Here is an 11,497-nt window from a genome sequence, read left to right on the forward strand (position 1 = left end):
CGAAACGTGTATTTATAGCTTTACAATATATAACAACTAACTTATGTCCTATCTTAACACTATCTGTTGTTATATCCAAAATTATTATGATTTAAGTTGTGTTCATTTTGTGCTTTACAATCATTAATTCTAATATTTAAAATTGTTATACGTCTACTTATAACTTTTTTATAAAAAAATGCAAAAATTCGTGGAATGAACATGAAACCAAACACATGCGACATCCTTTAATTGTTCTAATAAATATATAATACTAAAAAAAAAAGTGTACAATGTGGAAACAAATTCGTGTAAAAAACATATTTTTTAAATTTTATATAAAAATTAAATAAAATTTTGATTAAAATGATAAAATTAAATAGTTAAAATTTATAATGTCTAATTTTCATTAAAATTTATATAAAAATACCATCATATATATGAGCCGAGAAAAATAGGTCGAATGGCTTGGAATTTGGTACTTAAAGATGTTGTTTTTTAAATAATATGCAAATAAATGCAAATTTAATATTTAATTTATTCTCTCATTTTAAAAATGTAATAACTAAGGAGTATTCTGAAATTTGAATTTCAATATTTGTAACTCTTTCTTTCTCCTACCTTTTTTTTAGAGTTTCAATTCGTTGTAGTGTCTATATGCTCAAAGTTTAAGTATAAGCTCTGGTCAAAAAGGTAAAAAAAAAAAAACCCAATATGTATTAATATATATTAAGGCTTTTTGTATCATGTTTTCAAGGAAAAGGGAAAGTTAATGGGGGAACTCGAGGCAGTAATAAAAGTGTTTGTAGTTTGGAAAAAAAAATGGTATTTGAGTATGTTGAATCATATTTTTGTTAATCTGTAATTATAATTTTTTTAAATAAAATGTGGGCATGCTTTTATAGTTTTATTGCTATGAGACAAAAACATTAAAAAAATTCCTCTCGGGCATCCTGAAAAACTCGTCTTTTCCCCCCATAATTCCCCCATGCATACTAGGTAAAAACGCTTCAATTCGTAATAGAAAAACTCGATGAAATACTCATAGTTTAGAGTGATCCAAGCAAATGCCAGCTAGCATCCTCTGCTCTAGTACTTTTTCCTAGTACAACCGGACTCGTTAGGTGATTCTGCACGTGTTTCGTTCTTCGACCTATTTTAGATTATGACCCATTCAAAGAATAATAATAAAATTTTAGTTGAAATTATGAAGTATGTGTGGGTTTTTAAATATATATATTTATTCTTTTTTAGAATTATAAAAATATAAAATATTATAAAAAAATCCCTCAATAATATTTATTAAATATTTTAACAATTTAAGATTTATTAATTATTTCAAGATTTATTTTTTAATATTTAAGATGAATGTAGATACATACATGTGCTAATAAAATTAACATTTGAAAAAAAGAAAAGAAAGAAACTTTAACATTTGATTAATGTACCACCACAGTGGCAAAAAGGTGATTAATTTGCTTGCTATTATCTTTATATCTCCCATGCATCATGCATGAACTCACTTTTTGAGCACTAAAACAAATACAGTCCACTGCATGAAAAGATCAAAGAAAGCTTATAGATGAAGAAAAACTTCCTCCACTCAAACCCTAAAATATATAAAAATATATATATAATATAATAAAAACAAAAAGCAAAGATGAGGGAATGAAGGAATAAGAATAATAATTATAATAAGAGCAAAAAAAGAAATAAAAAAAAAACCAAAACAAAAAGCCCTCTATCCTCCCCACCTTCCTATCTTTCTTTCCTTCTGCCTCTCTTCCTTTTAATTCTCTTCTTTCTTTTGCTTTCTTCGCCTTCAGTATTCTCCTCCTAGTGTCTATGGATTCTCCACCTTATTAAAGAACCCATCATACTTTATAAAAAGAAAAAAAATAATTACCATGGTTTTCTCATCTGTTCCAATCTATTTAGATCCTCCCAACTGGCAGCAGGTAAGGGTTTTCTTTTTTTGTTTTTGTTTTACATCTTTTTTTTCATCAATTTCTATCCATAGTTTGTGTTTCCCAAAGTAAAAATAAAGCAAATTCAAAAGATAAATATTCCTATTCCTTTGTGATCTTTTTTACTGAATATACCAATTATTGTTCTTCTTTAGTAAAGATTTACTTTTGTTTTTTTTGGGGTTTTGGTTTAAATTTTCTCCTTTTTTTTTGTAGCAGCATAATCATCATCAACATGGTGGAGTTGGTACTGGTAGTACTGAAAACCCTCAGCTTCCACCTCTTCCTCCACCTTCTCATGTTGGAGTTGGTGGTGCTGGTTCTATTAGGCCAGGTTCAATGGCTGATCGAGCCAGGTTAGCCAAGATTCCACAGCCTGAAGCAGCTCTGAAATGTCCAAGGTGTGAGTCTACTAATACCAAGTTTTGCTACTTCAATAACTACAGTCTTTCACAGCCACGCCACTTTTGTAAGACGTGTCGGCGGTATTGGACTAGAGGGGGTGCCCTTAGAAGTGTGCCGGTCGGCGGAGGATGCCGGAGAAACAAGAAAAACAAAAGCAGCAGCTCAAAATCCACGGGTTCGGCTCAGAAACAAGGTGGTTCTAATTCAACAAATGCTGTTAATAATAATATTCCTTCTGAAATCACAGGCCATTTGCCACAGCAAACCCCTCATTTGCCTTTCATGGCTTCGTTGCAAAGTTTCTCTCAGTTTGGCATGGGAAATATTGGGTTAAACTTTGGTGGTAGTGTTAATGGAGGACAAGCTGAGATGGGGTTTCATATAGGAACCAACTCAGGCATGAGCAGCCCTATTTTATCATCAGCAGGTCATCAGCAGTTCCCTTTCTTTGAGCCAACAAACGGTTTGTATTCACTTCAAAGTGAAGGCATGGAAGGATCATCTTCAATGATGGGTGAAAGCCAGCTTCTTCGTTCCATAACTTCAAGCTCTAGGGTTTCTCAGCTAGCTCCAGTGAAAATGGAAAACAACAACAACCAAGGGCTAAACCTATCAAGATCCATGATGAATAATGCTTCTGAGAATAATCAGTACTGGGGAGGAAATAATTGGACAGATTTATCAGGTCTCAACGCTTCTAATACTAATCATCTCTTGTAGTTTAAAAACCTGATCTTCAAGCTGTCCAGTTATCAAAACAGCTAGCTTTAATGACAGATACATATATATAGTTTGATCACCTTGATTGGCACACAAGCTTCCTTCAACATCAAAAAAGTAAATAATGGGTGGTGAAAAGTTGCAAGGTTAAGTGCAGAACTTATCTCATCATCATCATCATCTATCGAAGAAAAAACAAAGACTTGCAGAATCGATGTTGCATGTTTCATAGTATATATATTGGTTTTTTTTTTAATGTTATTTTGTTTGCATGGGCTTGTTTACTGATGTGTTCTATGTTTATGTGTGATGTTATGGGATCTTTTATCTGACATTATAAACTAATTTCCTCTGTGATATATATATAGCCTTTCTCATGTCTGCAAATCATCATATTGCTCACATTTCGATAGATCTTTCATTAAATACTCTAACGATTCCATGGTTGACACTGGTGTGTAAGTTGCATAAAATCATGCTAAATTTTGGGTTCCTCCATATATGCATTTTCTTGGCATTCTAGCCGAACAACAAATGGCTAGCTGCACTTGTAAACCCCTATAATACACACGCACAGAGATTATCTTCCTCTTCATTGATGAATTTTTATATATTGACCATTATTTTGAAATTATATCTATTACAAAGTTTTATTTTACCATATATGCACAGTCCACCATAAGCATCAATTCCATGGTGTCTTTAGCAATGTTCATTGCTTCATGTTGCACTTACACTTCTTGTTTGTTGATATATTTATATTTGTTGATATATCATGTCTTTAGCTTTCTCTCTCTCTCTGTCTATATATATATATATCCATTTCTATTCTTTTATGCAAAGGAAGTTAAGATTTAGATACACAAACATATATATATTCACAATATTTTAGTTCATCCTAGTTAGTGGAAATTTCATATTTATAATTAAGCATCATTGTCAGATATATACATAAACATATTGTAATGTGTTCCATTCTTAAGATCAAAATTTTTCATAAATTTCATCAAATAATTTGATTATAACTTTTTTCAAAAAAAATTTTCCCAATATTAAAGTTTTTAAAGTTAAAAGACGAGAGAATCCAAGAAAACGCCAAAAATACCACTCAAAGCCATGCAATTCTATGTTTTTGAACCCAAGTATTCTAGAATTTATAGTTTTTTTTCTTTTTTATAGAAAGAATAAATAATATTTTTTTTTATTAACTATGCATGGTCAAAAGAAGTGCAACCTTTTGAGCATAACTCTTTATTTATCTTTTCAGTATGCTAACCTTCAAATCTGATATCAGAAAATGGAGCATCAAATTTAATTAAAAATAATTAATTAAAGGTGCAAAATATTTCCACTAATAATTTGAAAACAATATTTTGTCTTAAACAAAAAAAAAAAGAGGGAATCAAAGGGATGTTTGCTTCTTCTTTTTTCTGCAGGGACCAAGACCTTGCACCGACGAATAAAGCAATTCATATGATAATTTTGGAACATTAATTTGAAAATGACATTAAAAAAATAAATTTTATTCAATTACCAAGCTTTTTTTATTTATTTAAAAAATTAGTACATTAATTATATATTTTTATAAATATCATCTTAATCACGATAAAAAAAAATTGTAGGATCCGGACATAAAGAGATATGTCTGATAGTGAGTTGGTCATAGAACTTTAGAAGAAACAGTTTGTAATAAAAAGTAAAATTTTGTGATGACGTAATTGTGGGGTAAACGGAAATTAGAAAAAGGGAAAGAAGCTGAGAGGGAAAAAAAAAAAAGGGAGAGATAAGGTTTTTATTTGGTGGTGGTGGTGGGAGAAATAAAAAATTAATTTTATATTATGGGCAGAGATAAAATTAAAAGTTTTGCACTAAAATGGTCTTAATTGAATAAATATTATTTTATAAGGTCAAAAATTTAATTTTTGTATCTGGCCCAAGTTAAAAAGATTAAACTTGGACTCTTAATTTTTTTTAAAAGGGACTAAAAGGAGAATTATACCATTTAATAATGGAGGCGAAAGCTCAGCATCTCTTTTAACTTTCCTTATAACGTTACACATAAAACTAAAATTCTTTAATATTTATTTTTATTTAAAAAAATTCTTTTTTTAAGTTTATTTTTTGAATTTAATATTTTTATCTAATGTTCGAAAATATAGGATAAGACTTTAAGCACTAATTTTTTTTTATATTCAAAAAGCCTAATAATTTAAATGGTTGACATTCAATATAAATTATTTTTGTTAAATTATAGTCAAAATTATTAAACTATTAATAAATTTACGTTTTAGTCAATTAATTTTAAAAACCTACAAAATAGTTTTTATTTAAGTCACTGGGTTGTTAAAATCGCTGCATTATGATCTCCTCTATTCGACCAGTCAAAAATTTTTCTTCCCATTCGCTTGTACAATTCAGTTTTTTTTTTAAATTTTATGAAATAGCTTTGAAGTCATTAATCTATGAATCAAAATCGAAATAACTTTTTTTTCGATTTTCGACTTAACTATTAGATCGCCTGAAACTCACTAATTGGTCTTCTTTTTAAAAAAAAACTTAACAACCCAATTATTTAAATAAAAACGTTCTAATAGTTTAGTAGCTAAAATGAAAATTTTTAAATATTTCAGGTCTAAAATAAATTTTTTTGAATATTTTTTTATGAAATAGCTTTTGAAGTCACCAATTTGTAAATTAAAATCGAAACAACTTTCTTCTTCGATATTCGACATTAACCATTAAATCGTTTGAAACTCACTAATAGGTCTTCTTTTTGAAAAAAAAATTAACAATCGAATTATTTAAATAAAAACTTTTGAACAGCTCAGTGACTAAAATAAAAATTGTCAAATATTTTATATCTAAAATAATTTTTTTAAATAATTTAGTGTTAAGCTTAATTTGGTTGTAATTTATCCTTATTTTTCAACACATTTTAAGAATTACATTTTTTTTTAAATATCAATTGTAAAAACTTAAAATTCTCTGACCAAAGTGGAAGGGAAACCGGGTTTCCAGGTTTAGAGCCCAGTTGACGCGCTCCATCACCTAAAAAGGAGAATACGACCGAAGGATCCGGTGAAACGGTTAAAAAACAACTAAAAAGTTTTTCATTAGGTGTTTTTAAATTTCAAAAAAGGTCATCATTTTTAAGTTACCATTTTCTTTTTCTTTTAGAACTCAAAAGGCTGGTAGCTGAGATCGTCTTTCTCCGGTTTCCACATTGTTTTTGTTTTTCGCAGGTGAATTCTCTTTAGTTTCTGTTTGATTCCTGAGAAAATATAGGAAAAAGAGAAAATACAAGAGACTGATATTTCAGATTCCCGTTTTCTCTATTGATTTTCGATCTGTATACGATTAGCAGTCTGATAAGCTAGCGGGAATTGTATCTATCCGTTATTTTCTAATTTGATTTAATAGCTCTAGTTTCGATCTTCGGTAATTTGTTGTTCTCTGGCTTCTAATGACGGCATACATTGATGTTTTGTTATTTCCACTTTAATAATGTTTTGAATCTAGTTATCGTATCAATAAAATAGATTAAAAAAAATGAGAATGTAAGATCATATGAAGGGTCTGTTCTATGACTAGGCATAGTTTTTCTTGAACAAAATGTTTGTGATGGATTATTTATGGTTTGGATTAGGAATTTTGTCACAAACTTTATTTTGTATATAACTTCATATTTAATCGTTGAACGAGGATGATTTGGTCTTGGTTCATAACTAATTCAAAGCATGCTTGTTGAAATGTGGATTTTTTCTCTGTATTGTTGTGATGTTGTTCTTATTTCCCACGTTTTAGTTAATACAAGATGGCTGATGGTGAGGATATTCAACCACTTGTCTGCGACAATGGAACTGGAATGGTCAAGGTAACAGTTTAGGATACTCTATCATATTTCATATATATATATATGATATTTTCTAATGATGTGTTTCTCTCTTTTTAGGCTGGATTTGCTGGTGATGATGCTCCAAGGGCTGTGTTCCCTAGCATCGTGGGGCGTCCACGTCACACTGGTGTGATGGTTGGTATGGGTCAAAAAGATGCATATGTTGGGGATGAGGCTCAGTCCAAACGTGGTATTTTAACTCTGAAGTATCCGATTGAACACGGTATTGTTAACAACTGGGATGATATGGAAAAGATTTGGCATCATACCTTTTATAATGAACTTCGTGTGGCTCCAGAAGAACATCCGGTTCTTCTTACCGAGGCACCTCTTAACCCTAAAGCCAATCGTGAGAAAATGACCCAAATCATGTTTGAGACCTTCAATGCACCGGCTATGTATGTTGCTATCCAGGCTGTTCTCTCCCTATATGCCAGTGGTCGTACAACTGGTAAGTAATTTTTTACTGCAATCCATCTATGTTCCTCTGATTTTGGGGTAAGTTCTTGATAAGGGTAAACTCAATCGTTTCTATGTTTTCCATACATTTAGAGGGATGGACTTGGAGTTTGATCTTCATATCCTTTATCTAGATATGTGCTGGATACATGTATTTATGGAAAATGAAGATGCGGAGCAATATGGCTCTTGGTATCTTGGATAAAACTTGAGTTAATTATGGAAGAATTTGAAATGCTCTGTTGTTGATTCCCATTTCTGCCTATAATTAGTAGTTTGCTCATTTTTCATCTATTAACCATTCTCTAAAATACTTGATGTAGGTATTGTTTTGGACTCTGGAGATGGGGTGAGTCATACTGTCCCCATATATGAAGGATATGCCCTCCCTCATGCCATCCTCCGTCTCGACTTAGCGGGTCGTGATCTTACTGATGCCCTTATGAAAATCTTGACTGAACGTGGTTATTCATTCACCACTACAGCTGAGCGTGAAATTGTGAGGGATGTGAAAGAGAAGCTGGCATATATTGCACTCGACTATGAACAAGAGCTAGAAACTTCCAAAACTAGTTCTTCCATTGAGAAGAGCTACGAGTTGCCTGATGGCCAAGTGATCACCATTGGCGCTGAGCGCTTCCGATGCCCAGAAGTCCTTTTCCAACCTTCCATGATTGGAATGGAAGCTGCAGGCATTCATGAAACCACGTACAACTCTATCATGAAGTGCGATGTCGACATTAGGAAGGATTTGTATGGAAACATTGTTCTCAGTGGTGGAACTACTATGTTCCCTGGAATTGCTGATAGAATGAGCAAGGAAATCACTGCCTTAGCCCCAAGCAGCATGAAAATTAAGGTGGTGGCTCCACCTGAAAGGAAATACAGTGTCTGGATTGGAGGCTCCATCTTAGCATCTCTCAGTACTTTCCAGCAGGTATTGTTCACTTAACAGACTAAATGCTTTAACTCTTATAAATAGAGGCGAACTCAAAATTCTAGCATTTTTCAGGGGCTAAACTATAATTTTCCCGTTTAAAATTTTATGAACTTTGAGGGGTCTAAAGAAGCAATTTCCCATTCCCCCCTGCTTATAAATGAGTCGGACTGTGAGGGATTTTTAGTTTCTCGTGCTTCAAGAAATTCGATTTTCCGGAAACTATTAGGTTAATTACTTTGAATAGAACAACATTCATATGTTTTTTTTTTTTTATCTTGATTCGGTTTTAGTCATATTCGTACTGAAAACACTTACTCATTGTGATCGAAATACAGATGTGGATTGCTAAGGCGGAGTACGATGAATCCGGCCCCTCTATTGTGCACAGGAAGTGCTTCTAATTCTTCAAAGAGTGCAAGAGGCGCAAAAGTAATGTCTTGTTTTTTTATTTGGCAAAACAATTGCAGCTCGCAAGCTTCTTTTTTTTTTTTTTTTTCAATCTATATGCCATTTCTCTTTATTCTTTTATTTATTTTTTTCTTTTAATGTTCATATTGTCGAAAAGCAATGAACCAAGAATGGCGGAGATGACGATAGAGTTGAAAATTCTCTCGTTTTTATTTAAGTGTTGTTGAATGAATTTTCCATTCAAGAAATGCCATAAGGGTAAATGAAAATGAATGAATTCAGAGTTATTCTTGTCTCCTCTTAGCTTCTTTAATTTTGAAATGATCTTTTTTTTTTTGTTTTGTTTACCTTAACATGTTAATTTTCAAATAGAGAGAAATCCTATGTTGTACCCTAATGGCAATGGTTAATGGTTATGATATTATTTTGAAAAAAATATTTTGAAGTTTAGTAAAGGCATAGGAATTGGCTTTTAACAGCTTTTTGCTGATCTTCGAGCTTCGATTTCAGCTACAAAATATGGTCCAATTAATTCAATTTAATTTGGTGGTAAAAAAATTAATAATTTTAATCTAAATTTATCCCAAACTTAAAAAACACAGTTTGATTAACTTGAAATAACTTAAACTTCTTATATTTTAATCATGAAATAATATGTCCCAATTCAAATGACTTAAATTTAAAATAATCTAAAGTCGAAATTAATTCACAATTTTAAAAATTTAAATTGATCTAATCCAAAATAAACTCGATAAAATGTCATATATTATTTTTGATTTAATGTAAAATATTATATATTAATTTTGATTTTTTTATAATTTTATATATTAAATATTAGTTTAATTCGATTTTCACAAATGTTTTATATAACATGATTTTACATTAAAAGCTATAAAATAAATTAATGTATTTAGTAGTTGGGAGTATTTATGTTAGTTTAAACCAGCTGCAAAACGTGTCATAAAAAACAAATTATTTAATAGATATGAATAATTTTTACATAACATTTTAAAGTTATTATTGTTGTATGAAATAGTGACATTATATCATTTATATCAGTAAAAATTAATTTAATATTATATCAGTATTTTTATCTCGAATTTTATCATTTTCGTCTTGAAAAAAATTAAATCTAAATGAAAATTCTGAACCGTAAACCTTAAATAATAAAGATCAGAATGGTTTCGAATATTATACCAATTACAAACTAATCTTCTCATACAAGTATCAATCTAGATAATTAATCTAGAAATATATCAATAAATTTTTTACCATATGTATCTAAGACATTAAACTATTAGAAATAGGTAATATAGTTTTTCGTATTGAAAATCAAAACCAATTGATTTTTATTATTTTTCACAATCATGTCTATAAAATTCATCCCTGTACAAGCTTATTGTCATTGGAAGGAAAAAAAAAAAGACGATGAAAACGAGGAAGTATTGGCGGCGGTATCAACAGGCTCCGAGGAGTTGTAAAATGATTGTTTTTCATTATAATTGTTATAAACATATTAATTCATGTTGCGCGGAAGCGTGTGAAAGAGTAAAATTATTGTACTGAAAAATCACACTAAGTTCAATTCCCAGGAAAGAGAGGTGGATCACGAGGATCGCTTACATACCAGATCTTTCCTAGCCAGAATATCCCTCTATCGTAATTTAATAGCACAATAAATCACTACAATGACACTTGCAAAATATGCAGAACAAAAATAAAGAACACTAGAATTTTAACGAGGTTCAGCAAATTTTGCCTACGTCCTCGGGCACTACCAAATATATTTCACTCCAAAAATACAAGTGAAAGTTTACAAATAGGGAGAGAGAACAATTGCCTTAAGTAGAGAATGGCAAGTGTGGGATGAAGAAAGTAAGAAATGGTTAGGCCTATTTATAGTTGAGGTTCAAGGATCAACTTGCAATGTCTCTATACAATTAGGGACCAAAATTGCAATTATCCCATGCCAACTTTTAACCCAACTTGCCAACCAATTTTACTTTCTACTTTTGGTGCCCACCCTTTTTGACTTTTCAAACAATGGGTGGGTTCCAATAATCTCCACCTTGAAGATTTGATTAGGATAATCTTATCTTCACACAATTCTTTCTGCCTTTGACAACAATACTTGATAGTGCCTTCTTCAACTGTTAAACTTGCAGGATATTAATCAAGTTCAAACAATGTTCGAACTTGGTTGCTGTTACCACCTTGGTCATCATATCTGCGGGATTATTTGCAGTCTTGATCTTCTGAAGACAAATTTTCCCCTCTTCAATAATTTCCCGCACAAAATGGAATCGTACGTCGATATGTTTTGTACGTGCATGATAGACTTGATTCTTTGCTAAATGAATAGCACTTTGACTATCACAATACACGTTAATATGCTCCTGAACCAACCCCAAGGTTTTAGCCATACCTTGTAACCAAATAGCCTCCTTTACAGCCTCTGTTACAGCCATGTACTCGGCTTCTGTGGTTGACAATGCAACTGTAGACTGTAGTGTAGACTTCCAACTTATTGGTCCTCCAGCAAGTGTAAACACATAACCGGTGGTTGATCTTCGCTTGTCCAAATCACCGGCATAGTCAGAATCAACGTACCCAATAACACCTTTACCAAGTGTATTATCCTGCTTGAACAGTAATCCAACATCCACGGTCTTCTGAATATACCGTAGAATCCATTTCACAGCTTGCCAATGTCCTTTTCCAGGA

At 31.3% G+C, this 11,497-nt stretch overlaps 2 protein-coding genes across 4 annotated transcripts; both read left to right on the forward strand.

Moving 5' to 3' along the window:
* The first annotated feature begins 1,696 nt into the window (after nt 1–1,696).
* Nucleotides 1,697–3,461, forward strand: LOC121204826 (dof zinc finger protein DOF2.2). Of its 2 annotated transcripts, none has more exons than XM_041075481.1 (2): nt 1,697–1,937; nt 2,163–3,461. In XM_041075481.1, the coding sequence occupies exons 1-2, from the start codon at nt 1,887–1,889 to the stop codon at nt 3,069–3,071; spliced, it is 960 nt and encodes a 319-aa protein (XP_040931415.1). In that variant the 5' UTR covers nt 1,697–1,886; the 3' UTR covers nt 3,072–3,461. The 2 variants fall into 2 exon arrangements, with proteins under 2 accessions (XP_040931415.1, XP_040931416.1); XM_041075482.1 differs by having other exon boundaries at nt 1,708–1,937; nt 2,166–3,461.
* A 2,690-nt stretch (nt 3,462–6,151) lies between these two features.
* On the forward strand, nt 6,152–9,060 carry LOC107953109 (actin). Of its 2 annotated transcripts, none has more exons than XM_016888340.2 (5): nt 6,152–6,313; nt 6,876–6,945; nt 7,024–7,417; nt 7,749–8,362; nt 8,701–9,060. In XM_016888340.2, the coding sequence occupies exons 2-5, from the start codon at nt 6,886–6,888 to the stop codon at nt 8,764–8,766; spliced, it is 1,134 nt and encodes a 377-aa protein (XP_016743829.1). In that variant the 5' UTR covers nt 6,152–6,313; nt 6,876–6,885; the 3' UTR covers nt 8,767–9,060. The 2 variants fall into 2 exon arrangements, with proteins under 2 accessions (XP_016743829.1, XP_040931417.1); XM_041075483.1 differs by having other exon boundaries at nt 6,154–6,313; nt 7,749–8,367.
* The last annotated feature ends 2,437 nt before the right edge of the window (nt 9,061–11,497 follow it).

The sequence above is a fragment of the Gossypium hirsutum genome, chromosome A08 (genome assembly GCF_007990345.1).
Source record: "Gossypium hirsutum isolate 1008001.06 chromosome A08, Gossypium_hirsutum_v2.1, whole genome shotgun sequence".
Taxonomy (NCBI): domain Eukaryota; kingdom Viridiplantae; phylum Streptophyta; class Magnoliopsida; order Malvales; family Malvaceae; genus Gossypium; species Gossypium hirsutum.

What these genes read in the sequence shown, in the direction of transcription:
- LOC121204826 (XM_041075481.1), top strand. Translation starts at nt 1,887, where the DNA reads ATGGTTTTCTCATCTGTTCCAATCTATTTAGATCCTCCCAACTGGCAG. An exon ending in ATCCTCCCAACTGGCAGCAG is followed by an intron (nt 1,938 to 2,162) that starts GTAAGGGTTTTC and finishes TTTTTTTTGTAG; the next exon opens with CAGCATAATCATCATCAACA.
- LOC107953109 (XM_041075483.1), top strand. Translation starts at nt 6,886, where the DNA reads ATGGCTGATGGTGAGGATATTCAACCACTTGTCTGCGACAATGGAACT. An exon ending in TGCCAGTGGTCGTACAACTG is followed by an intron (nt 7,418 to 7,748) that starts GTAAGTAATTTT and finishes TACTTGATGTAG; the next exon opens with GTATTGTTTTGGACTCTGGA. An exon ending in AGTACTTTCCAGCAGGTATT is followed by an intron (nt 8,368 to 8,700) that starts GTTCACTTAACA and finishes ATCGAAATACAG; the next exon opens with ATGTGGATTGCTAAGGCGGA.